Genomic DNA, 27,810 nt, shown 5'->3' with positions numbered 1-27,810 from the left:
TTACATACATGCACACCTACATTCACACATACTTACCTATGTTCACACGAGGGTCGGTCCACTTCTCCAAGTAGAATCCATGGGGTACCTGTGAATAAAATTATACTCACAAAAATCCAGTGTAGATCGGTCCTCTTCTGAGCTTGTAATCCACGTACTTGGCAAAAAAACAAACCGAAAAACCTGAACCACGCACTGAAAGGGGTCCCATGTTTACACATTGGAGCCCTTTCCCTGACTGCCGAGACTTCCCGTGACTCCTGTCACAGGGGGTCCCTTCAGCCAATCAGGGAGCGCCACGTCGTGGCACTCTCCTGATTGCCTGTGCGCTCCTGAGCTGTCAGTCAGGCTGCGCACGGCAGAGATACAATGTAGCGCATAGGCGCTACATTGTATCCAATGGTGGGAACTTTGCGGTCAGCGGTGAGGTTACTCGCGGTCAACCGCTGACCGCAAAGTTCCCACCATTGGATACAATGTAGCGCCTATGCGCTACATTGTATCTCTGCCGTGCGCAGCCTGACTGACAGCTCAGGAGCGCACAGGCAATCAGGAGAGTGCCACGACGTGGCGCTCCCTGATTGGCTGAAGGGACCCTGTGACAGGAGTCACGGGGGGTCTCGGCAGTCGGGGAAAGGGGTCACATGTGTAAACATGGGACCCCTTTCAGTGCGTGGTTCGGGTTTTTCGGTTTGTTTTTTTGCCAAGTACGTGGATTACAAGCTCAGAAGAGGACCGATCTACTGGCCGTCCCCAGTATTTGAAGAAAAAGAAATCTCAAAGAATTCATACTTTCTTCTATCACATTTATTTTAAAACACAATTATTTTTTATTTGAGGGTGAGTATTTTCTTCAAATACTGGGGACGGCCATGGGTACTAGGTTCACGCCGAGCTTTGCCAACTTATATATGGGCATGTTTGAGGATCAGTATATATGGGGAGGCCCATATGGCGCGAATCTAGTATTCTATGGCCGTTACATAGATTATTTGTTTTTCATTTGGGATGGGGATGAGAATTCTGCACTTAATTTTGTCACTTATCTTAACAATAATGATTATAATTTAAAATTTACACATTCATACAGTAGAGACACCGTTAATTATTTGGACCTCACTATCTCCTCTGAGGGCGGACAGATTACTACTAAAAATTATAAAAAAACTGTTGATACAAACAATTTTTTACATTATTCTAACAATCACTATAAACCGTGGTTAAAAAATGTGCCGTTCAGTCAATTCAGTCGACTCCGTAGGAATTGTTCTTCCCTAGGTGATTATAAAAATCAGGCGGATACTATGGCCAAGGATTTTATTGATAGAGGATATCCTAAAGCCCTAGTGAAGATAGCTCATAAAAAAGTAGAGACCATTGATAGGAAACAATTAATGAAAATAAAAAAGAAACCACAAATGTTCAATACTGATAAAAATGGGGATTTGTGTTTCCAAGTATAATAGTCAATCACATGAAATTAAGAAAATAATATAAAGTAATTTCAAAATTTTACAACAGGATGCTATATTACAATCAGCAATCACTTTGACTCCTAGAATTATTTTCAAGAAAAATAAGAATTAAAAAAATATACTAGCACCAAGTTTTTTGAAGAAAAGAAAAGAAAATAATCCAGTAGCCCCCTCTAGTAATTTATGGCTGGCAACCCCCACATTAGGATGCTTTAAATGCGGCAAAAGTCGTTGTATTACATGTGGGTTTATAGATAACAGGGCTCTGAGTATCGAATCCAATACTACAAAAGAGAAATTCGAGATATGTGAATTTATCAATTGTGACACCACATACTGCGTCTACGTACTGCAGTGCCCTTGTGGCCTGCAGTACGTGGGTCGCACTACTCGTTTGCTCAAAACTAGATTCAGGGAGCATAGACTAAACATCCTCAAACAGTTTTCCCACCACAGTGTGTCCCAATACTTCTCTAATGTCCATCAAGGTAAGATTGATGGATTGCGTGTGATAGGGGTCCACCATGTTAAGACTACCATTCGAGGGGGTGACATGTATCGCAAGTTGTGTGAGAAGGAAGCCTTGTGGATTTTTCAGTTAAGAACGTTGGCTCCTGCAGGATTGAATGAATGTATAGACTTTGAATCATTCGCCAATTAAGGAATGTTGGGTCCTCCTTGATATGTGGGGGGGAATGGTGGTCCAGCAGATACTGGCCATTTCCAGGTCCCGCGTTCATGGGGGGGTATCAACAAAGTGTAAAATCATCACTACTTAATTTAGTTAGTAGTCTAAATTTGGGGGCAGCTTTCTACGATGTTTTATTAGAAATAGAATGATCATCCTATAATAGTAGAGATCAACAGAGCTTTAGTTTTTAGTTATGGTTATATAGAGCAGAGGTGCATGTGTGTGGCTATAGATTTGAGGTCGCAGGATTGAGTCCCTGTTGCTTTAAAATAAAATAAAATAAATTTAAAGTAAAATAAATTAATTAATGAATAGAAGGAATATAGGGATGAGCACTCTTATGGTGCTTACTTTTTTATATATATACTCTATCTATCTGAATTTATGGAGTATTATTTGTATATAACAATAGGATGTGATGGTGATTGTTTATGTTGAAGTTTTGAACAAAATAACTATGGGTCTAATGTATGATGTTTCTATATATAAAAAATGCTGCGTTGAACTAGGGACGAGGGTGGCTTTGAGGTAGAGTGTTGGTTTACCATAGCAAGTGATATGAGTTCGATCCCCAGAGGGTCTATCCTCTAATGTGAAACGATCATTTATTTCATTATTTATTATTTATTCATTATCATTCATTATTTTTATTTTTTATTTATCATTTTTTATTTTTATTTTTAATTATTATTATTATTATTATTATTACTATTAGGATTATTGTTTATGATTGTGATTAATTACTGAAAAAAGGATGTTTTATCACCAGCAGATATATTTCTATTTATATATGTGTATATATACTGCTAACACATTTTTTATAAATAGGTGTTTGTAAATAGACAGGCGGGCATATGAGAAGTTAACAGAAATATTTAATTAAGGAATAGGTGAGCAAGGAGGTGGATCAGGAGGTGGATCTAAGACAGGTGCTATATATCTAGGTGGATGATTGCACCAATCCAATACGAGGCTGTTATTTAAAAAGGGCTACATTGTTATAAAGTTTTTCACTCTATGAGGAAGCTTCAATTAGAAGCGAAACGTGTCAGAGAAAGTGCCCTATTTGTGACCCGGTGGACATTGGCTGTTTGTCCGCATTGATGTGCAGTGGTGTCCGAGACTGACGAGCAGGAGACGGGAGGACGCTATATGCGGCGGCTTGAAGACGGGAGCTGAATCAACCTCTAGCGCCTGCAGCGCGCAGAGCTCCGGGAGCCGGACTGACAGCTCTCTCTCCAAATCAGTTAAGGTGTGTGCACGAGAGCCAGTTTCAGTGGGAGACGGAGGACGCCATTCGTGGTAATTGAAACGGGAGCTATATTCTACAGGTGCTTGCGATACACTAAAGTCCCGGGTGTTATATCAATTCCTCCATGACTTTTGAACGGTTATCCCATAAGTAAAGAACCATCTGTTTATGTGAGCAATTGGATAAGTTTATTCATCGAGATATATATAAACAAAGGCTTCAAATATATCACACCATATGATATCTAATCATGAATTATTCATGAGCACATCTGATGGGACTGTCCTATTTGAGAATTAAAAACAAGGACATTGTCAATGTTTAGCCCACTGTGATCACTACTAGTTATATGATCCACCTCTTATGCTCAATAGTAGTTTTATTATTATTATTTAAGTAATGTTATAGTTTTATTTATATGCGCATATTACAGTTGTTAATTAACTATTTATGTGTTCATATTTGATTGATTTTATAGATAATAAAATTATCTTGTAATTATAACTATTTTATTGAGTTTATTCATGTCCTGTTGCCTCTAGTTGAGTCTAAATAGCGCAAGGGTTTTTTTTAGTTTGTTCCAATGTACATTATTATAACTGAACTCAGCTTTCACACAAATATGTAATATTGATGAACTGTACTGAACAGAAACATTTTAGCTCCAAGTAAGAGGAACTTATACATACACATCTGTGCTTGTTATAGAATGCCACTGCTTTAGCTAATTAGATATTATGTTAGATTTAATGACCCTTTACAAAAAATAAAAAATAAAAGAATTCAGTACTTTGTATATTTCGTTTTTTTCTGTAGTTTGTAGAACGGCTTAAAGAAAAGTTTTTCATTTATATTTTGTGAATGTCTGAAACCTTAGTTTTACAAATGAATAACAATTAGACATTAGAATAAAGTATATTATTAATACAATGGAAGTGTCTTTGTCATGACTGATATCTGCTTTTACCCTATGTTTAAAGCATACATCTTTAAGTATATATTTAGGAGAGGGATACATCTTGATTTACCATTACTCGGAAGCAGTACAATTACATTCTTAGCATTGTGCTATTTAAAGATTAATTGAAAAAGACCACAGATGTCACAGCTGGCATTACTATCATATCAACTAGTAGTATCTGTTTTCATTGTTGGCTTCGCTTCCGCCCATTGTTTTCATGATTACTTGGGATCAGTGTATCTTTAACAGAGCCAAAGATTGTGACAAACATCTATCCTTAATATGCACCAAAAAATTATAAACATAAATGATAATATTAATAATAAACAGCCCAGTTTAGCACACCGCAGACTTTGCTCCTTACAGTAACTGCATCAAAATACTACTCTTAAGTACCTAGGGGTAGATGTATGAAGGGGTGTTATGGGGTTTACCGGTAACTGCGCACATTGTTGATCATTCCGAGTTGTTTGCTCGTTGCCGATTTTCGCTATGCTGCAATTTGTTGCTAAATGCGCATGCGCATGGAATGCAGCGCGCATGCGCTTAGTTATTTAACTAAAAACTTAGCAGTTTTGCTGTTGATCCTGCGGCGCTTTTCAGTCGCACTGCTGATCGGTGAGTGATTGACAGGAAAGGAGCGTTTCTGGGTGGTAACTGAGCGTTTTCCGGGAGTGTGCTAAAAAACGCAGGCGTGTCAGGGAAAAACGTGGGAGTGTCTGGAGAAACGGGGGAGTGGCTGGCCGAACGCAGGCCGTGTTTGTGACGTCAAACCAGGAACTAAATGGACCGAGCTGATCGCAATCTAGGAGTAGGTCTGGAGCTACTCAGAAACTGCAAGAAAATACTTAGTAGCAATTCTGCTGCTCTTTTGCTCGCTATTCTGCTAAGCTAAGATACACTCCCAGAGGACGGCGGCCTAGCGTTTGCAATGCTGCTAAAAGCAGCTAGCGAGCGAACAACTCGGAATGACCACCCTTATGTGCTGAAGTTACCGATTCACCCCATGTAATAATGTAGTGTCGCCTTCCGTCATTATCGGCACTCCTATCTTCAAGATAGGGCATTGGTATGCCAGTAAATGTATGAACAGTCAGTGGCACCGACCGGTCCCACAACTGAAACAATCGATTTCTAAAGCAGCAGTAGCCGTTGCCCTATACATAGCACTGTCCCTGTCTGTCAGTTCCGATAATAACCTTTTTGTTTCCTTTGTCTCAATAACGCGCCAAGTGCCGCTAGGAGAAATTGACTGACACATGTGCAGAACATATGCAATTGCTACAGCCAGAAGAGGGAAATCTCAATTTGCCGGACTGGTGAATTAACGCTCTCATTCTTCGATAAATCAAATTATAATGCATGTGGGTGTTGTCTGGACCTGCTTCACCTCAATAATGGGTGAAGCAGGTCCAGACAAATACCATTATCACACATCTCCAACTAGTCCACTATGGGCCTGATTCTGAGTCACCCGCTGCTGCAAACACTTTAGCATTCTTTTCTGATATCGTGTCTGTGACTACAGTATATGCTAATGCTAGTTATCAGCCATAACCCTGGCGAACAAGCATGCATCTGAGTGTGCAGGGACTGAGACATCCACATTCAGCTACGCTGCTCACATTTAGGGGGTCAATCCGAGTTGTTCGCTAGCTGCCGTTGTTCGCAGCGCAGCGATCAGGCTAAAAAACTGCATTTCTGCGCATGCATATGCACCGCAATGCGCAGGCATGATGTACGGGTACAAAGACCTTTGTGATTTTGCACAGGTTCTAGTGAAGCTTTAAGTCGCATGGCACAATGCAAGAAGATTGACAGGAAGGGGGTGTTTCTGGGTGGCAACTGACCATTTTCAGGGAGTCTTTGGAAAAACACAGGCGTGTCGGGCAAAAGGCAGGCGTGGCTGGATTAACGCTGGGCGGGTGTGTGACATCAAAAGCCAACCCTCCAATGTTAGAATCAATGCACACAAAGAATAAGTCCAGGGCTGGTCTTGTTTTGCCCAAAATGTTTTTGCAGGCGCTCTGCTGCACAGGCGTTCACACTTCTGCAAAGCGAAAATACACTCCCCGGTGGGTGGCAACTATGTGTTTGCACGGCTGCAAAAAACTGCTAGCGAGCGATCAACTCGGAATGACTCCGTTACCCCTATAGTGCATGTTATCCTTAAGGGTATGTCCTCCAATGTGAATGATTAAGTGTATGTACGCAACACACATCAGCAACATGCTCGCGACACTCCCACAATAGGATGATCCACCTCCATGCATTTGAACAGCCACCTCCCAGTTACAGCCCAGAAGACACCATGCACAAAAATGCTTTATTTGCAATGTTATAACAATTTCCTTACACCAACTAAAAAATGAATCCTTAATACCTAGCACTAAATGCAAAGCATAGTTACTGACATCCTGGCTGCTCTCTGCGGGAGAGAGCAGCCAGGTCTGTTTAGCAGGGGGGTGAGGCGGAGCTATGACACAGCGAGGGGCGGAGGAGGAGGCAGAACAGGGCATGAATACCATGATTGCGTCATTGTAGCCACGCCCCCTGCTCTATAATGTCGATATTACTGGCATTATACTGCAGGGGGCGTGGCTATGATGACGCGATTCAGCGAGAATCGCACCATCGACTGACCAGACTGCCCACTTTACTCACTAAGTGGGCAGTAGGGCAGGGGGGGGGGCATACAAAACCAGGAGACTTGCCTATTCTTCCGGCGGGTTCGGGATTTTCAGAGCCTCCCAGCCATTCCAGGAGAGTAGGCAAGTATGATGCAAAGTAAAATGCTAAACTGTGGAAACGTTAGCACTTTTCTAAAATGTGAAAAGGAGCAAAATTCAAGCTAGCAATGTATACGAGATGTGGTCAAAATACTGCAGTCAGAAGACCTAGAGAGGGATCCAAACAGCTAGAATCATGACACATCCCGAGGTAGGGGTTAGGCACTAGGGGAAAGTTCAGTCTATCGGGATGGGGGAGGTTAGGGTTAGTCTGCGGGAGGGGAGGTTAGACTGTGTTTGGGGAGGTCAGGGTTCAACTGCAGGAGGGGTGGGTTATGGGTAACATTATGGGTAGGGAGAAAATATGTACCGGGTGTGGGGGGAATTCTGGCTTTCAGGATCCTGCTATCATCCTCCTGGCTATCAGGATCCTGACTGCCGGGATTTCGTACCCAACCCAAGTATACTAGTATTTTCATTGCATTAACCATACATATATCTCTTATCACTAATTTTGGCTCAGGCAGCAATCACCATTTGGGAATGAATTGCAAAGACATATACTATAGCTGATGCAGTAGCAAAGGAAACTGCTGTATTTTTGAGAGGAGGAATCAGAAAATGTCAGTAATAGTTGGATTTTTAACTGATGTGAGTTAAGGACACAGAGAAAGGAACATCAACAATATCATGTATTTTACCTAATGCTACAATATACATGCATACATTCACATACAGTAAGATGCTTGCTTGAACTTAAAAATGTGAAGTGCATTTTCCCCTGTGAATTAGACATTTCTACATGAAAACTACACAAGCAAAACCCTACTATAAAATATGTTAGTCATCACATTCAGAAAAGATTTTACTCCACTCACTCCTTTTGGCTTTTCCATTAATGGCCTATGGGCCTAATTCAGCTTGAATCGCTATTGAGACAGAAATTGCAATTTTCTCAATCCTGCTTTTGCTAAAAATCGCATTTGAAGAGACGCCCAAAAAAGTAAGACGCTTACTGTTGCAATAGCAAAATTGCATATGCAATCGCAGAATTGTGTATGCAATCGCAGAAATCGAATACCATCAACAATTGCAGCTGACCCAGGGCTACTCAGAATAATGAGAATGCAGTCACACCAGAGCAATGTTTTTAGTCGCAATCCATTGCAACTGATACACTGACCAAAAACGGCTATGATCCGCCTGCATTTTTCCAACCACTCCGCACAAAGGGAGCCATTGCGAGATGATCGTAGCTATGCTAAATTTAGCACAGCTATAATCATTCACACTGACATGCAGGGGGATGCCCAGAACAGGGCTATCCCACCCCGCATGTCAGTGCCGCCCCCCCGCAGAAGTGCAATGGCATCGCACAGCCGCAATGCCTTTGCACTTCAAGAGTAGCTCCCGACCAGTGCAGCTTTAGCGTGCTGGCCGGGAGCTACTCATTGCTCCCCAGCCTGCAGCGACTGCGTGTGACGTCACGCAGCTGCTGTGGCCCACCCCCCGTTCGTTCCGGCTATGCCTGCGTTGGCCGGACCATGCCCACAAAACGGTGGCCAAACACCGCCGTTCCACACACCCCCGCCCAGAGACCGTCTCTGCCTGTCAATCAGGCAGAGGCAATCGTAGCGGCCCGACGGCCTTTGGCCATCTGGCGGTGCCGGTGCATGCGCAGTTCTGACCCGATCGCACAGCTGCGATAAACTGCAGCGTGCTATTGGATCAGAATGACCCCCAAACTCCACTACCTGTCAATCAAGTTGCAATTCCAATTTTGCCTTTGCGCATGCGCAATGCATTTGCGGCACATGCGTAGTTTGACAATAATTGCCCTATTTGCGATTTTGCAACTGAAGCTGAATAAGGCCCTATATGTAATAGGGACGTGTGGTGAGGTACATGGCTCAGGAGGCACTGGCTAGCACCAGAGCCAGATTTACACACAGTATATGAGCCAAAGGGTGCATCTGGGCATTATACTCAGGTGCAGCAGTACAGTATGAAAGGAAAGGCTCTCCCTCACCTGCCTCACCCCACCGCATGTCACTGATATGTACAGTATGTCTACCAAGGTAAATAACACATAGTAGAGCATGCCTTCTAGGAGATCATAAGAATGATGGCAACCCCCATAGTAGTTGAGTGAAATGACAGGTGAGCCTAAAGACAAATTATCAGCCATATTAGTAGTGATAGTTAACTAAATACCATTATTATTATTTTATTACCTTAGTTAATGGTATCCAAGTAGAGGTATTCTCAGCTGTTGTTCTTACTTGTCCTGTATCATTATTGTGACTGGGACATCCTACGTTCTCTTGAGGCTCAGTCTTAGTATTGGAAGCAGGAGTAAGATACATCACTTCCGAATGAGAAGAACTGAGAGGAAGTCTGGATTGACAATCAAAATACATTGGAGATGTGACTAGTAATGGGCAGCTCACAACATTCATTGCATTTTTCTCCTCCAGTTCACTCTGAACCAACATAATATCATTTTTGTTTATCTTCTTCTTTTTCATTTTCCCTAGTTTACACTGAGTAGTATATGCAGTCCTATTATTGTAAGGTCCAACTTCTTTGTTCTCCTTTTTACACTTAACAACTATTGTGACCATTGCAGCAAAAAGAATGATGGAAATTGCACTTAGAGCAACCAGTACAGGTAAATAAATGTCCCAGTCTCGTTGTTCTCCAACAACATTACCTTCATCTTCATAACAACCTAAACAGTCTGCATTTGCCTTTATAATAAGCTTTGCTACAGTTGAAAGTGATGGTTTTCCATTATCTGTTACTTTAATTATAAGTTCTACCACTGGAGCAACATCTTCCCAATGTGGATTGAGCAGTTTGATTTCTCCATTCACTGGATCTATTTCAAAAAGATGCTCCTTACTTTCTTGAATGATTTCATATGTCATCCGCCCGCTTTCTCCAAAATCAATGTCCATAGCTCTTACAGTACTGATAATGTATCCCATTCCCACATTTCTGGGCACATAGATTTCTGCAGTGTCATTCTGCAAGCTTGGTAAAATAATGACTGGTGCATTGTTATTAACATCCAATACAGACACCCTTACTGTAGTGTTGCTTTCTAAATGTGGAGAGCCTAAATCTTTTGCTATCACTTTAAATTCAAAATATTTTGTCAATTCATAATAGAAAGTCCTTAGGGCATAAATTGCTCCATTACGAGGGTTGATGGAGACATAAGTGTAGATTGATACACCCTCAATGTATGTTGGGAAGATTGAGTAAGATACAGTGCCATTTTGACCTAAATCTGGATCTTGTGCTAGAACTGAACCCAGGTACTCCCCTGGAATATTATTTGCGGATACCTGCAATGCATACATGGCCTTGGAGAAACTTGGAGGATTGTCATTTTCATCCAAAATCTTCACAGAGAAGGAATTTGTGGAATCAAGAGAGGGGTTGCCATTGTCTCTAGCAATAATAGTTATGTTGTATTCATCTTGTATTTCACGATCAAGAGGTCTACTTGTTACAACAGTGAAAAAGTTGTCATAATTATCCTCCAGCTTGAATGGAACATTACCCAAAACCCAACACTGGAATTGCCCATTTTTTCCAGAGTCCTTATCTGTAACTCGAACTAAGGCAATAACGGTACCAGGAGGAGAGGCCTCGCTAATTGCTCCTTGCCTTACTGATACAAAGCTAATTGATGGAAAGTTGTCATTTATGTCAGCAACTAGAACCGTCACTTTGCAATGCACAGGTATTGGATTAGGGCCTTGATCTTCTGCTTGCACATCAATTTCAAGCATTTCAATCTCTTCATAATCAATATTACCCTTTACTTGTATCAAACCAGTTTCAGAATCAATTGAAAAGAGCTCCCATACATGATCAGATGCATAGCCACTGAATGAATACAAAATATCGGCATTAGAGCCTTCATCTGCATCTGTAGCATTGAGATCAATTATCATTTTGCCTATAGGTGAATTCTCAGCTATTTCAACTGTGTAAGCTTTGGCTTCAAAAACAGGACTATTGTCATTGGCATCAATAACTTTAATGTTTATTTGCAGAGTTGCCGACCTTGGAGGGATACCTCCGTCAAAGGCAGTTAAAATGAGTGTGTGATGGGATTGCTCTTCCCTGTCCAAACCTTTCTGGATAACTAACTCAGGAACTTTTGTACCATCACCTCTGGATTTTATATCCAAGGAAAATAAACCATAATCACCCCTCATTTTATAAGTCTTCAAGCCATTATTTCCCAAATCAGGATCTTGTGCTGTTGTTAACGGAAATCTAGTTCCTGGGTAGGCATTTTCTGAAATTTCAATATCAAGCTGTTCAGACGGAAACTTAGGGGAGTTGTCATTTATGTCAAGAATTTCCACCTTGATCATACAAATTTCTTTGTCGTTTGCAAAGACTTCAAGTGAAAGTACACATTTAGGACTATTCTTGCACAGAGTCTCCCGGTCAATTCGTTGCTTAGTGTACAAAAGACCACTATTCGGATCAACATCCAGTAAGTGGGGAGCAGAATTTTCCAACACTCTAAAATTAGCTTTTTTTCCTCTTTCTGGCAATTCCAGCTGTGCATCATTAATATTGCCAATTGCATTTCTTGACCCCCCTTCTTCTGAAATTGAATAATTTAAAGTTTTTAGAGCCTGAACAGAAACCCAATAGAAAAAGTAAAAAAAGACAAAGCGGAACATCCCAAAGAGTGGCTGTTTATCTGTTCACTAATTGTTTTGTCACTAAAGTCCCAGCTGAATGATAAACCAATACAGAAGATAAGCTCCCAGCGAGCTGACACATGAGGGCAGTTATGACAGTATTAGGAGATTGATTTCAATTTTCAAGAATCTTGGATAGTTTAAATCTGATAACTATCACTACAAAAGAAGATTAGACAGATGCAATCTACACATTCATTTCTGAGGCGTTGTGAGTACAGAGAGAAAAATTGCTCGTCTTGTAGCATTGGACATAAACAGGTTACTTGCAAACAATATCGAAAATATAAGGAGGTTTGTAAAATAGTTTCAAAGTATCCAAAAAAGTGATAAAACCAGGCTTGCTATTTCAGAACGTGCTTAAAAATTTAATGTCAGTTGGTTGCCAGCTGTCCTTTTATATAAAAAAGTCAATTTTTATTATGCTTCACATTATCTCTATTTGCAAGCAGAAATTCATGAATATTAAATAGCGTTGGGATTTGCAGACTATCTGGTAAAAATCCAAAATGCAAGGACCCATCAAAGTTGATCATCAGTTGCACAGTATTACAATCACAGCTTGGTTTCAGTCATTTCACACTTGGGCTTTTTTTGGTTCTGCAAGGCCAGTAGCCACATCAGCTTACAACTGACAATTGTATTCAGTTAAATTCCAGTTTTCATTCTGCAGTCTGGAACAAATCAACAGGCAAAGCATGGCTGGATGCACAGATTATAAAACGAAAAAAAAAAGAAAAAAAAATCACAGTTGTATAGAGAACAGTAACTGAATTCATAGCTAGATTTTCCGTAACTCTTCCTCTTTTGTTTTTGTTTTTTTGTTTTTTTCTAATGGTTGCTATCTCATCACTTCCTCCCTGCAGCCTTTAACACACAATTAATTAAGCTAAAAAAGCCAAATGAAAATAAAATCATCATTTTGACATTTAGGAATATTCTGCAGTTGATATTTTGAATGAAGGGCATTAGCAACCGCTAGCTGTAAATTCCCAATTGCCTCCACATTAAAGCAAGAGCCGCAGTGACTAGTGCTTACTCTGGATGAAGAACACTAAACGTCTCATAAATAACAGAAAAATAATAGATGCTATTATAATAATAGCACTGCAAATACGTTATAATGTGGAGATACTATGCATAATAGCAGATTGGCTGCCAATAACATATTCTATATTACGCTTTCAGTACAATTAGTTCATAGTTTTAGACATTTTAGCTAAGATACTGCCTTTTTTGCTACACAAAACATTAACTGCAAAGATTTAAAAAGCATATGTCTAATTTTGCTGTTTAGATAGTAAAAAGCTTGAATTGGTTTTACTTACTCCAGCGTCCTTGCAAGAGCGATGCAGTGAATATACAAAACACTGTTATCCAACCAGTCCCACGTATTAATTATTCTCTTCAGCTGTTATGCATGCAAATGCCACTGATCTTGTAAGTACAATAATGCATCAGATTTTGAGCAGGAAAAGCACTGAAAATTCTTCCCAAAGGCATGAATATGTGTTGGGGTTTTTTCCCATCTGCTATTTCTCCCTAAATCCTACAGAAATAGCTGCTATTTCTGCAATCTGCAGCAGCCTTTGTATGTGCCTCTGCTGGTACTTCAATCGCTCATTCACAGCATTCAGAAAAATCAGCACTACGATACATTAGGCTTTTTGGAAGGAAATACACCAAAAGCTAAGCAACATATTGTACGTTGCTAAAATTCAACAGTTTAGAGGTGTCTTAAATCCTCTGATTCTCCATTTGCCATACGCCAACCTTCACTCTCAGTCCTTCTCTTTGACTGACTTAATTTCTCGGCTCTCTTTCTTGTCTCCCTCTCTTTCTCCCTCTCTGTGTTTTTTTTTCCATTTTTGAAAAAAATCCTGAGTAAAAATCAGCTTATTACTGCCACCTACTGACTTCTCCATAACAATGCAGTTACTTAATATTTCTACAGTTACACAGTCATACAGTAGACTTGCTAGTTGCACTCATGTTGCCATAAGGCATTGTATTCTACTAGGTATCTAGGTGAAATAATTTTATATTTCTAGTATCTTGCAGACATTACTAGAAATTTTCACTCTGTGTCACAACACAATTGATACACTAGGAAGCACACAGTGTTGCAAATTAAGCCCATGTAATACAATGCTTCAGTACAACTCAAGCTGAATGACTGTCAATACAAAAATATGATACATGACATATGATTTATTGGACTGTGGATAACAGTGTGAACTACTAGAGTTTATCTGTTTCTCTACACTTACAAATATTTTTTTGCTTCCCTTGAATGTTTATATTTATTACATTTCTGTATGAGAAATAACCATTATTCCGGTATGATAAATTATTCATATGCTTATTAAAAAAAATATTAAAAAAATAAACCTACAATATATTTTCCCTTTGGCTTTAGCTACCTTTTAAATCTTAATCTGCCTTTCATCGAAAGCAATTGCACATGTGCCCTTAGCAGGGTTAGATCAATTTCAATTCCAAGGTGCATTAACTGTTTAACCTTTTGAAATCTTAAGGGGCCTGTGATGCACTGCAGATGAATACTTTACAAAGCCCATCTGACAATGAGATTCATATATGTTTGTAATCAAACCTAGTTTCATGCTGGAAGGTTTGGGATTCTAGGGTTATAAGAGTAAGCAATTAATTTACCTCTTAAAGACTAATGTACCATGACCAAATCTGACTCTCATTCTAACCACTGTTATTGATGCAGTGATTGTTTTAAGCAGCATTCTTCTTGTTTCATAACACAAGTTGCTGAAGGATATACTAGGTTGATTGAGAATCTCTTTAAATTCAATGGGGTATAATTGAATATCTAGCATATTGCTACAATGGTAAAAAAATAAGATAATAATAATAATAATAATAATAATAATAATAATAATAATAATAATAATAATAGTAAAATAATAATAATAATAATTACACATTTTGTATTTCACTAGAATTGTAACTAGCACCATTTGTCTGCACAGGGAATTATAAATTATATAAAAGAAAGCTACTGCAAGATGCCTGTTTTACTTTGTTGGCAAGAAGAATTTAGACATATTTGCATTTTGAAATGCTGAAGAAATAAAGGGGCAGATTTATTAAGCTCGGTGAAGTGATAAAGTGGAAGGTGATAAAGCACCAGCCAGTCAGCTCCTCACTGTCATTTTTCAAACCCAGCCTGTAACAAGGAAGTTAGGAGCTGATTGGCTGGTACTTTATCACCGTGTAATTTATCACTTCACCGGGCTTAATAAATCTGCCCCAAAGTGTATAAGATATCTTCCCATCCACATTCTGTATCCTAAATACCTTAATTTTTTAATGTGTATAACATTTCTAATAGAGGTATTCTCAATTTGTTTTAACATATGTTAGACATAACTTCCATCAAAAGGTGTTTAATGTTACATCTCACTGTAAACTATACAATTTTAATCACAGTTATATCTTTAATAGTATAAGGCTCCAGTTCAACTTCATACAGTATATTGTAGCTTTGTGTCACAATGTTAGAAGACCAAATAGACATTGGAAGTGATTGTACAAAAACAGTGTGACATACAGTAAGGGCAAATGTACTAAGCCTTAAGGTGGGTACACACTAAGACAACTCACAAACGATGTCGCCAGCAACGGGACCCGGTGGTGGTCCCGGCATCGGCAAGTGCATACACACTTGCCGATGCCAGCAGAGATGAGCGATAGTGGAGGGAGGGGTCGGGGCTTAGCAGTAGCCGTGATGGCGATGTTCCCTATCGGATGCTGGTGATGCAGGTCTGGTGGAGGAAGTACAAGTGCACACATCAGCAGCGACATAGTGTATGCACACTGGACGATATCAGGAACGATGTGTCCGGAACAGGCAAATCATGCCGATATTGTCCTAGTGTGTACACAACTTTAGAGAGTGATAAAGTTGAAGAGAGGTAAACTACCAACTAATCAGCTCCTAACTGTCAAGATTATAATAGTTTATGTCCATGATAGGAGTTTATGTACAGTATAGAAATAGTGACAAACCTACATAAATGCTGAGCTTTGAACAAGAAAGCACTCTTCACCCTATACTGAGGTAGTAGGATACGATAGTACTAAGCTAGTAGGGTAAGATAGTGTTAAAACATGTAACGTGAAACTCCGAACAACAGATTATCCATTAAACTCATTGGGTGGAGTTTTTATTGGATTACACAAAGTCTATTCTAGTCACAAGTATACGAAACAAAGAACTAGTGATGTTTTTTCTTACTGAAACTATAAGGAATACATTAACATTTATGTCTATGAAAGAAAATAAGAATAAGTGGTATACAGTACAAGGTTGCTCACAGAAATGTTGGTATGTGTTGTAAGCAGCTATATTGAGAAACAGAGACAAAGTTGAAACATTGGAATACAATAAGAAAAGTGATGGAAGAAAAAAGGCGGCATTGCATGCACCAGCCAATCAGATGTTTGACTTTTTTACGTTCTAAACAGTACTAAAAAAATGAATCCTATTGGCCACTTCATGCTAGAAAAATTACAGCTAGAATCCTATTGGTCACTTCATGCCAGACCACAATTTTCTTTTAAGCTACTTTTCACCAAATGTGCTACCGAATGTTTATCTAATGTGTATGTATAGACATATAAAACACATAGAGCACATAAAATAATGTTGCATGAAAGAGATCTTGTTTAATGTTACCTAACTACTGCAAATGGCATTTTTCATTTGGAATTTTTCAGTTTTAAAAAACTGTACATGCACTATGCATCAAAACAGATGTTGCAATGGCTAGATATTGACCAATCAGTTTCTTGAGATCTAAATGTATGTTGTGACATTATATTTATTTAGTTTTACGACTATAAACTGAAAACTGTTGCTTAAACTGAAACACAGTACCAACAGCACAAGAAATACACATCACTTTATAAAAAACACATTGTGTAGCAAAAACCTAGGAAAGATGAACATATAGATACTATATGCAATATAGCATATATAGTTTGAATAGCACAAAATGTATTAAATTCTTAGAAAACGTTGAAATAATATGGGTGTTTGAATCCAGTCAAACATGTATTAGAGAAGAGGCAGTGATAGGAGGAATTACTGAGGGCTATACAAAGTACAATACCATTCTAGGACCCAACACTAAATTCTATGCATTCTAGGTCTGTAGTGTGAATTTGTGTAAGTTATAGAATCAGAATCAGCTTTATTGGCCAGGTGTACTCAGGCACACTAGGATTTTTATGCGGTACAGTGTAGAGCAGCTTTAAAGATGACTCCTCTTAACAAGTCCTTTTTTTTTCATTGCTAATCAATGAATACACAGTCCATGTTGGACCCTAAGTTATTCTCGTTGATTTCTCTTTCACAAGTAATGGGTTAGGAAAAAGAATATAAAAATTCAGAACATCATGTTCAGGCAACAGATATTGGTGAAATGAAGTACATGTGAAAAAAATAATGCATATAATACACCAAATTATGTTATAATGAAAATGACATAAATGTGTTTTTTTTAAAAATAGATGTATTGGTATCCATTAAGATTGGCTTTATTTATGGGTGCAAAATGTGTCTGCATCAAGACTGCAAATCAGCCACAGAGTCAAAGAACTACTGTACAGTATATCCATCTTCTCTGGTGTATGACACAAAAGACTTTAGTTAAGTAAACTTTTATTCCAGATCCTAAAGCAAGTATAGGTGCTTCTTTAGAATACAGTGGCTACAGTAACTCTGTTGTAGTGTTTTTGTCCCTTAAATACAAAATTTCCTATACATGTTATTTGTTTATACTTATTTTTATAATTAGAGCTTTCAGAAAATAAATTATATAGTTACATTACATTCATCTAACTAAAAGTATTACATATCTGTTGTATTAGTGTCAACGGTACCACAATGCATGTAAAAATGTGACAGGACAAAAAGAAAATTTTAAAAATATATATGTATTTGTTACTATATATATATATATATATATATATATATATATATATATGCTAAATAAACATATAAACAAATCATGTACCTTTGTTTTCCTCTTTTGTCTAACTATTTAAAAATTCTAACATGTTTTTTAATATATAAATAAGCAAAACAACATCCTCAATAATAAAGGGCATTTTGAATGGTATATAACAACCATTTGCATTGACTACCAGATCTGAAATGCTATTTGGACTGAGAACAAGCTAAATACAGCAAAATACTGAATAAGAGTTACAATGTTTGCACATAGAGTAGAGGGAAGTTCATCAAAGTAATGCATTACCAAGTTGTAACTCTTCAGATTCAGATCAATACCAACAATATGTCACAAATCCAATATCAAGAATCAAATGAATGCATATCCAACATTTTGCCACCAGTAGCACAATTAATGCCAGAACCCTAATCTGATTGTATTTTAAAAGGAACTCAGATCTGATACACACATGTGCACCATGTGATGCTGTATATTTTTGTCCTAACAGAAAATGGACCCATTACTGTAATATTTCCTAGAAAAAAAACCCAATGTATTCCCTATTCTAGCTTAAGAGATACATACTCACATATATCTATTTTGTATACACTATTTTTTATGTGTTTGTTACAATAATAGTGGTGGACAATATGCTATATATTGTCACAATATGCTACAAAATGCTATATATGCTATATTTCTGTAAGTCAATAATTAAGACATTCAAGTTGATTTTTTTAAAGTTGTGTTACTGGTCGGAAGAAGCTACCTGTTACAGCAAGTACCTTTTCTCAAGCAGTCAGATTATATCTTTTCTATGTACAGATGTATGCAGAAATATGTAGTGATTAAACTGGCATAGCAACAAAACCAGAAAACACGCACATGTCACTACAAAACATTCACACATGTTGCATATTTAAATCATGCTATCCTACTAGACAAAAGAGTGATTTCTGTCATAAATTATTCCTTGCATTTACACCAAATCTCAAATGCACTACAATTTAAAGTGGATATTTAGAGGTTAATATAGTATTGTGTTGCATGATGTAGCAATACAACCTCACATTGACATGTTATCTTACACTGCAGTATGACATAAAAGCTTTTTACGGTGCATTCAAGCAATACATACTATATATAACTGGTTCCTTTTTAATATCTTTCTGATTAATTTTTTTTATATATGTCCTGAATGTTACTGCCCCCTTATTAAAGGGGGCAGTAACATTCAGGACACATATAAAAAAAAATTCAGCAGAAAGATATTTATATATAATACTTGTGATTTTCAAGTATGTCAATGGTAGAGTAGGAGGCATTGTGAATGTATGAATGCTCAAAGAACCTGCAAGACACTGCTCAACCAAGCCCTAATCATGCTTACAATACAAGAGATATCCATCTTCTGTCAGACATGTATTTTTAGTACTAAAGAATCACAATGCATATATCGCCTGTTCCAGTGAGAGAAACACTATATACATGAACAAATTGGACCAGGCTCATTATAGACTGGAACTTCCTAAAAAATACAGTATACTGCTAAAGCTGTTAATTGTTCACTACTTTAAAATCTTGTAACTTAAAATGCTTACCACAAACCAAACTTTAAATGTATAGTGTATGCAAAGATAATAATAATAATATATATATATATATATATATATATATATATATATATATTACAGTATATGTCTATGTTGTATTTAAATTTTTTTTTCCAGGATTCAGTAACTGGCTGCAAGGATTAAACAACCAAGCTAACCTTGTCACAAAAAGATAAATAAGAAAAAGCCAGCATAAACTAAGCATATCCTGTACTATTAACTTAAAACAATAGCAATGTGTATAGAAAGGAAAATCATGACATTTAAATTCCCCTGGTTATGTACATGTGTGGTGACCCTACCTGAATTATAGACATCCGATTAGATGTAGTCTCAGTTGTGTTGCTTACTGGTCCAGTAAAACTGTTGTGGCAGCCAACATGGCCTTGAGGAACAGTCAGATTGTTAGACGTAGGCTTGAGGTACATTACTTCTGAACGAGGGGAACTAAGAGGGAGCCTGGTCTGGTAATCAAAATACATTGGTGATGTGGCAAGTGAAGGACTGCTTACCACGTTCATGACATTCATAGCATTTCTTTCTTCCACTTCACTCTGAACTAACATAATGTCATTCTTGTTTATCTTTTTCTTCTTACTTTTACCGAGCTGGGGATGACTGTACTCTGCAATTCTACAGTTATAAGTTCTGATTTCCTTGTTTTCCCTTTTACACTTAACAGCAATTGTGATCATGGCAGCCAGCAGTATTATGGATATTGTGCTTAATGTAACAATAAGAGGCAAGGACATATCCCATTGGTGTTGTTTTCCATTGACTCTAGGTTCTCCCTCTGGTAGAGATCCAGTAGAAGATTTAATAATGAGTTTAGCAACAGCTGAAAGTGCTGGTTTTCCATTATCAGTCACCTTAATCACAAGTTCTACAACTGGTGACACTTCTTCCCAATATGGATTGAGGGTTTTTATTTCCCCGGTCACAGGATCAATCTCAAAGAGGTGATCTTCATTTCCATATGCGATTTCATAGGTCAGTCGCCCACTTTCTCCAAAATCATTGTCCATTGCTCTAACTGTGCTCACTACATACCCCACACCTACATTTCGGGGAACATGGATTTCTGCAGTGTCATTTTGCAAAATAGGTAGAGAAATGACAGGTGCATTGTCATTAACATCCAGGACAGTCACTCTCACAGTAACATTGCCTTCCAGATGAGGAGATCCTGAATCTTTTGCAAGGAGCTTAAATTCAAAATATTTTGTTTGCTCATAATTAAAAGACCTAAGAGCATAAACTGCACCATTAGTGGGATTAACAGACACAAAGGTGTAAATTGACACATCCCCAACATAGGATGGTAGTATTGAATAAGACACAGTGCCATTGTGTCCAAGATCTGGGTCATGTGCTACGACAGAACCTAAATATTCTCCAGGAATGTTATTCTCAGATACTTGCAATATATGCATTCCTTTGTTAAAAGTGGGGGGATTGTCATTTTCATCCAAAATTTTAACAGTGAACGATTTTGAGGAGTTTAAAGATGGGCTCCCATTATCTCTGGCAATTATAGTAACATTGTATTCATCCTGTGTTTCACGGTCAAGGGGTCTGTCTGTTACAACAGTGTAGAAATTGTCATAGTTCTCTTCTAGTTTGAAAGGCACATTGCCCAGAACCCGGCACTGCAACTGTCCATTTTTCCCAGAGTCCTTATCGGTGACCCTAACTAATGCAATGACAGTGCCAGGGAGTGCTGCCTCACTAATTGCTCCCTGGCGAACTGATACAAAGCCAATAGACGGGGCATTGTCATTTTTGTCTATAACTTTAACTGTAACTTTGCAATGCGCAGGTATTGGGTTTGGGCCTTGGTCACGTGCTTGCACATCAATTTCAATCAGGTTGTTTTCCTCATAGTCCAGGTTACCCTTAACTTGGATAACACCTGTGTTGGGGTCAATTGAGAAAAGTTCCCGAACTCTGTCTGGTGCATAGCCACTGAAAGAGTAGATGACTTCACCATTAGAGCCTTCATCTGCATCTGTAGCATTTAGATCAATTACAACTCTACCCAGTGGTGAGTTTTCTGGGATTTCCACCATATATGAAGGTGCCTCAAAAACTGGACTGTTGTCATTGGAATCAATAACTTTAACATTTATTTGCACTGTGGCAGATCTGGGAGGGTTTCCACCATCCAGAGCAGTCAATATTAAGTTATGATGGCTTTGTTCTTCTCTGTCCAGTGGTTTTTCTATAACTAGTTCTGGGAATTTTGTTCCATCACCTCTGGACTTTACATCTAAGGAAAACAAGCCATTATGATTTATAACATAGGTCTTTAAGCCATACTCCCCAGAATCTGGATCATGGGCACTGGTGAGTGGAAATCTTGTCCCAGGGAAGGCATTTTCTGAAATATCAATGTCAATTTGCTCTGATGGAAAAAATGGTGAATTGTCATTAATGTCTGTGATATCCACTTTTATCATATATATTTCTTTATCATTTGCAAACACCTCCAAGGACACTTGACATTTTAAATTTCTCCGGCATAAAGTTTCCCGGTCAATCCGTTGCTTAGTAAATACCAGCCCACTTTCTTGTTCTACATCAATCAAGTTTGGTGCAGAATTCTCTAATACTCTGAAGTTCGATTTCTTACCCCTCTCTGCGATGCCAAGCTTTACATCGTTACTTAGATTACCAACAATGGTTCCAGCAATTGCCTCCTCTGGTACAGAAAAATTTAAGTTTTTTAAAGTCAGGGCAGGAGCCCACAAAAAAAATAACAATAAAACTGAAAGGTACATCCCCAAACGTGTGTGCGAAGGATCTTCTTTGCTTCACTCTCCTCTTCTCAGTTCCTTGAACCTGTTGATTTAAAAACACCTACAGTTAGATAAGCAGCAAATGGACCATGGCAGAAGAGGCTGGCAGGGTTAAATCATTGATTGTGTTTTGCTGTAAAGACAGTTCTTCACAATCTCACCTAAACTATCCATTTCTTTTGAAATATTAATTGGAAAGGACAATTAAAATACTATATCCCTATAGCCCAATAAATAACAGCATGAATGGAACATATGCTTATTTTCTTAACGTTATCACACAGTTATGATTACAACCCACTTTAAATCTTTATGCAATGTAATAATGCACAACTCACGTCACGTGCGATAAATATTATTTGTTTGAAAATGTATTCTAGGCTCATTGCAGCGACTGTAAGCTGAGATTAAACTCTGTAGTGTGCACAGACAGCAACATGTTGAATCTAGAATGAAAACGCATTTATCACGTAGCACAAGGCAATTAGTCTATATACAAAAAAAAAAAAACAACACAGACAATAGTAGGATCTAGTTCACATGTATTATCTTCACCTTTTGCATTCAGTCTTTTAACAGTACTGGGTTTATTTCCACGAAACCATGTAACTGCACTGGCTTACAAGCAGTAGTATTCAGTTAATGTTCAGTTCTCATTCCCTACAGTAGATCAAATCAACAGGCAAAGCATGGCTGGATGCACAAATGGAAAACGGGAAAAACACACTTTATAGGAAGAGGCAGTTGCTACGTTCACAGGGATGGTAAAAAAAAAAAAATCACTAAATGCAAACTGAAATATGAACAGGATAACAGCAATGCATATACCATCAACTCCACTGAAATCAACTGTTACAAATAACACATATACAACAATCATGTTTGTTGCTGCATTTGGGGTCTGCTGATTCTCTTTTCCTTAAAAGCCTGATCATAAGTCGTCAATTTACAGAAAGTAATTGCTTAGAAGATTGCATACATACAAGGAATTGTTGTCCCTTAATATCTGAATGACACATGCAGAATGCAGATGTTTAATAACTGCATGAGTCAGATTCTGAAATAAGCTCACTAATTATTAGAAAAACAGCACATCCGTTCCACTGTTCTCTATTAGGTTTTAGACAGTCAATGCTGACAATCACAGTTTGTTTTTATTAAATGAAAATAATGATAAATTGGACTTACCTTTCAGAGAGCAGTGTCCCTGGACCTAAAGCACACAGATATACATGGGCTGTACACTGCTGCTGCTCTTATCCACAGCCTGTGCACCCAACAGCAATTGTAGCAGCCAAATACAATATATTTCCCAAAGCACAAATGCACCATGGATAGCTCCCAATCAGTTCCAAACTGCCCAGTTCATCCTTATACTAAGAAAGCAGCAGAGATCTGAGTAAGATGGGTAAAAGCCTTTGCCTTTTCCTGTGCTGGCTCATCGCAGCTGGAACACAACAGATTCTCTCCGCAGACAGTCCTCAGGCAGCAACAATACAGTAACAATACATCCATTCGAAACAAAGTAGAGTTTGTGCAATGCAACAGCTGATTAGTAGCTTTAACCCTTTATATCCTGCATTGCCTGGCACACAGGATCAGCTCCCAGTGCCTCCTTACTGACTGACTCTATTCACCTCACGCTGCTGCTTAAACATTGACACTGTTCTCTTGCCAGCCAATCAGTGTTCGCATCATCAACCCGCCCATATGCTGTCTTCCCCAATAGTAGGGGAAGGGACGGCTGGATGGGCGTCTTTAGAATGTCAATGCTTTGTGTCATTGATTAGATCAGTTAGGTCTGAGACAGTAACAATGTGAGAAGGGATGCTGCTTGTAAAATGCTGCCTCTCATTTCCACAGTGTGTCTTGTAGCACACTGACTGACTGGGAGTAGCAACCCCATGACACTGTCTTTGAGTCTGAGGAAAATCAATGCATCAACTTCTCTACAGAACAAAAAACAAAGTGTATATTTATAAGAACTGAATTAAACTCAGATAAACGTGGGTTAAGGCAGATAAATACAGTAAATACACACAGAAGATACATGGGAAGCAGGCTTACAAAAGGTCATATAGCTTTTCACACATTACATTTACCACATACTGTAGCTTTCATGTAGTTTAATTATGTAAGTGTAGGTTGCAAGGAAACTGCCACATATTAGTAAATACACTTAATTCTATTTGTGGATGGTACTGAGTAGTGCACAATAAAATGAATAGTAAAATTATCTATCTATCTATCTATCTATCTATCTATCTATCTATCTATCTATCTATCTATCTATCCTTGTATCTACTATGGGACCCTGTATTAAGGGGCACACCTGGCACCCATTCACCTTATTTACCTCTCCATTGTCACTGAGAAAATGGTGCGGAAGTCACTGGGAAAATGGTGTGGGAGCCATGTTCCCAGAGATTGGCGCATTTGCAGTAGACTCTGGCACAATGCTGGTAAGAAATGAGGGGAGATCATCCTCATCTGTTAAGCCACCCCTTTATAATGCATGATAGATAGATAGATAGATAGATAGATAGATAGATAGATAGATAGATAGATAGATAGAACCTAAAAAAAAAAAAATCTTTATTAATATTAAATGTCACAGAAAGCCTGTAACTGCCAGCAGACTTTCCCTATTTTATGCAGCCTCCAAGTATACTCATAAGAAAGGGCAGAGTGCAAGGATGATGTTTGCAAGAGAAAATGTCCCTTATCAACTGTTGCTGTTCAGGAAAAGCTCACGTAAGTCATGGTTTAGGCATACCTCCCAACATGACCCTCTCCAGGAGGGACAGAATGCTCTGTTCCTGCACTTCCCTCTTAATATATGATTGCCATCACCTGTGTTGAACTAGTTGTTTGATAAGAAAGGTGTTTCACCAAAGGTGATGGCAATAATTAATTAAGAAGGAAGTCCAGGAGCAGAGCATTCTGTCCCTCCTGGAGAGGGTCATGTTGGGAGGTATGGTTTAGGCTATTTTGAAGGTGAGATACTTTGCATTGTCAATAAGTATTTCCTGTGAGGACAGGCATTTCGAACAAGGCAAAGTTCTGTAGACCTCTAGAGGACACAGAAAACATAGAAATTGATTACATTATATATATATATATATATATATATATATATATACCGTATATAATAATGTTTACTAAAAAAATGCTTTCAGTAATGTATAGCTTTATGTGTCAAGGTTGAAAGAGAGAGGAGAGAAAATTGGAGTACTTACTGTATATTTTTCGCCTATTCATGCCTATTAATTTCTGATAAAGGAGATAATAAAATAACCTTCAACTACATAACTTGCACAACTGCATAATTTCATTTATCATCTTTCTTGACAATGCCTGGGAGACAATAGCACTTGTATTCTCTAGTATCCGTAGCCAATGGAGAGTAAATGTCAAAGGTCTGGACTCCAGGTAAAAAAAAAAGTGTGCATTTTATTATTAGTTAAAAACTTACTCACAGAGTATAAAATGTATTTTTGTCCACAGTAATACCCCTATTCACTGTGGATAACATGTGAACGATAGTGTACATCTAAAACCCTCTGCATACCTTTTTTCAAAATGTCAACAGATATGAAGAGGGGATATAAAACCTAGATCTCCCTATCTTACGTCATTTCTATTACGTCAAATAGAAATGTGTCCGCTCATTTAATGGTACTTTTTTAGTTTAAAAAGGATATGCCTGGCTGTGCTACCATATCATCATGCTTTCTAAATGTCCCACTTTTGTGGTATAGTACTACTTTTTGGGGTAAGGGGGGAGCACGCTGATTGCTGCTCGAGATACAGAGCAGAACAATGGGCCAATAGTTGCCAAGTGCATGCACATGGCATCTTTTCACAACATGGGCAGAGACTTAGGGCAACTCAGCATCTCCAAGAATGATGGGCACACCTCAACAGTGATGAAAATGTGGGTCGTAAAGTAAAGCCATGCACCCTTCATGAGGCCATGACTCCTTTTTGGGCCCTAACCAGTTTAGTGACCTTGTCAAGATTTTGTTTGGTGCCTCCAGCAGATAATCCCAGGCTCTCCCCTCACAGCACACTTGTAATTAAATAAAAAAAGGACAGGTTTTAGGGGAAAATCTCCTATATCCCCACCTCAGATGGCATTCTATAGGGCACATTCTCCCCCCACAGCATAGGACTCCAGGCTCTCCCCTTACAGCATACCTCTCCCCTCACTGCACAGCAATCCCTTTCCAAGCACAATACCCAACATCCCTCATCCAGCACCCCTCACCCAGTACAGCACTGCTCTTCTAACACAGCATCCCTGACCCAGCACAGCACCCATCACAGTCAGCATCCCACACCTATCACAGCAGCGCTCATAGCCAAGTTAGCACCCCTCATCCATTACAAACAGTACAGGCTGACAGTTAAGATGACTTATTTAAGATTCTTAAGTGAAGAAGTACAGGCTACTGAGGCTGACCCTACTTTTCCCAGCTCCTTGCCAGGCATAGATGAACTTAGTGGCCGCAGTGCAGCCTGCTGGAGGCAGAGACATGAGGTTTTGCTCCCCACTCACTCTCTCCTGGTGTCCAACATCAGCACTAGTAAAGGCACTGCATCCCTTCTTACTAATGTGGATGAAGGAGTCTACCTGTGCTCATAGCAGTGTCATATCTCCCTGTGCCTCCCCTATATGTCTCCCCCATAGCAGTGTCATCAGCCCCTGAGCCCCCCACTCCCTATATGTTTCTCCCTCCTCCTTATCCAGCTCTTACCCTTATCTTGTGTTGCTGGGACAGGGTCCTGCAGCTCCACACACAGTGCCTGGCTTACAGAATGACAAGAAGATGAGACTTTTGGGCAACAAATACAGAAAATTATTTGAACTTAGTGGTTGCTTGTGTCAGATTGGATATTATGAGGTGAGCGGGAGATGCCAGCAGGGCAGGTGAGAGGTGGGTGAGTTGACTGACACTGATGGTGCCTAGTAATATGGCCCCTATGTTCCAGCCCTGCAGTACAGGGACCTTATGAGCAATTAGAGTGGAAGAACAGTTGCTTGGGACATTAGAACAAATGTATGTGTATTATTGACATGTCCACTACATCACTGCTGTGTGGCCGGGGCACAAGGAGGAAATTGGATTTCCGCTTTTACTGCTGGGTATGGACATGGATGTCATGGTTGCATTCATTTCATGTGATGTCACGGTATCAGCAAAAACCAAGCTGGTTGCAGTCGCATTCCATGTGAGCGTCCAGGCAAAGGGTTAAGCCACATCTCTACACAACCTCTGCAATATAAGGATGTAAAAGTATACACACAAGCAACTTGTGATATACACATATAGCAAATGCTAGTGATGTATAACAATATGCATCATGAGTGCATAATTTAACATTTTCATGTATGAGGCATTTGCAGTGTAAGTTTAGGGAGCAGATCTATATTAACCCAACTGTGTGAACTATATTTCTTTCTTCATTTCTCATAAGTTTGGGGAACTGAAGGTAGTTAACAAAAAGCAGAAACAGTGTTATTTTAGCTTCTGTATTTATAATATTAAACTGGTTACACTA

At 38.8% G+C, this 27,810-nt stretch overlaps 1 protein-coding gene across 5 annotated transcripts in view; it reads right to left on the bottom strand.

Annotated features, from left to right (window-relative positions):
- PCDH17 (protocadherin 17) overlaps positions 1-23,891 on the bottom strand; it is a 215,846-nt gene extending 191,955 nt beyond the window's left edge. Inside the window, exons 1-2 of one of the 5 annotated variants that reach the window (XM_063952901.1) lie at positions 23,434-23,891; positions 19,750-22,288 (exon numbers count right to left, since the gene is read on the bottom strand). In XM_063952901.1, coding sequence (XP_063808971.1) covers positions 19,750-22,227 — 2,478 coding nt within the window. In that variant the 5' untranslated portion in view covers positions 22,228-22,288; positions 23,434-23,891. Of the gene's footprint in view, positions 1-9,342; positions 13,681-19,749; positions 22,289-23,433 lie in introns of those variants that run through there. The other 4 variants (XM_063952899.1, XM_063952896.1, XM_063952897.1 and 1 more) reach the window with 4 other exon arrangements.
- Between the last annotated feature and the right edge of the window lie 3,919 nt (positions 23,892-27,810).

This window comes from Pseudophryne corroboree, chromosome 2 (assembly GCF_028390025.1).
Source record: "Pseudophryne corroboree isolate aPseCor3 chromosome 2, aPseCor3.hap2, whole genome shotgun sequence".
Classification (NCBI taxonomy): Eukaryota; Metazoa; Chordata; class Amphibia; order Anura; family Myobatrachidae; genus Pseudophryne; species Pseudophryne corroboree.
Note: the sequence above shows the minus strand (reverse complement) of the source record. Positions and strands in the feature narration are given on the sequence as shown.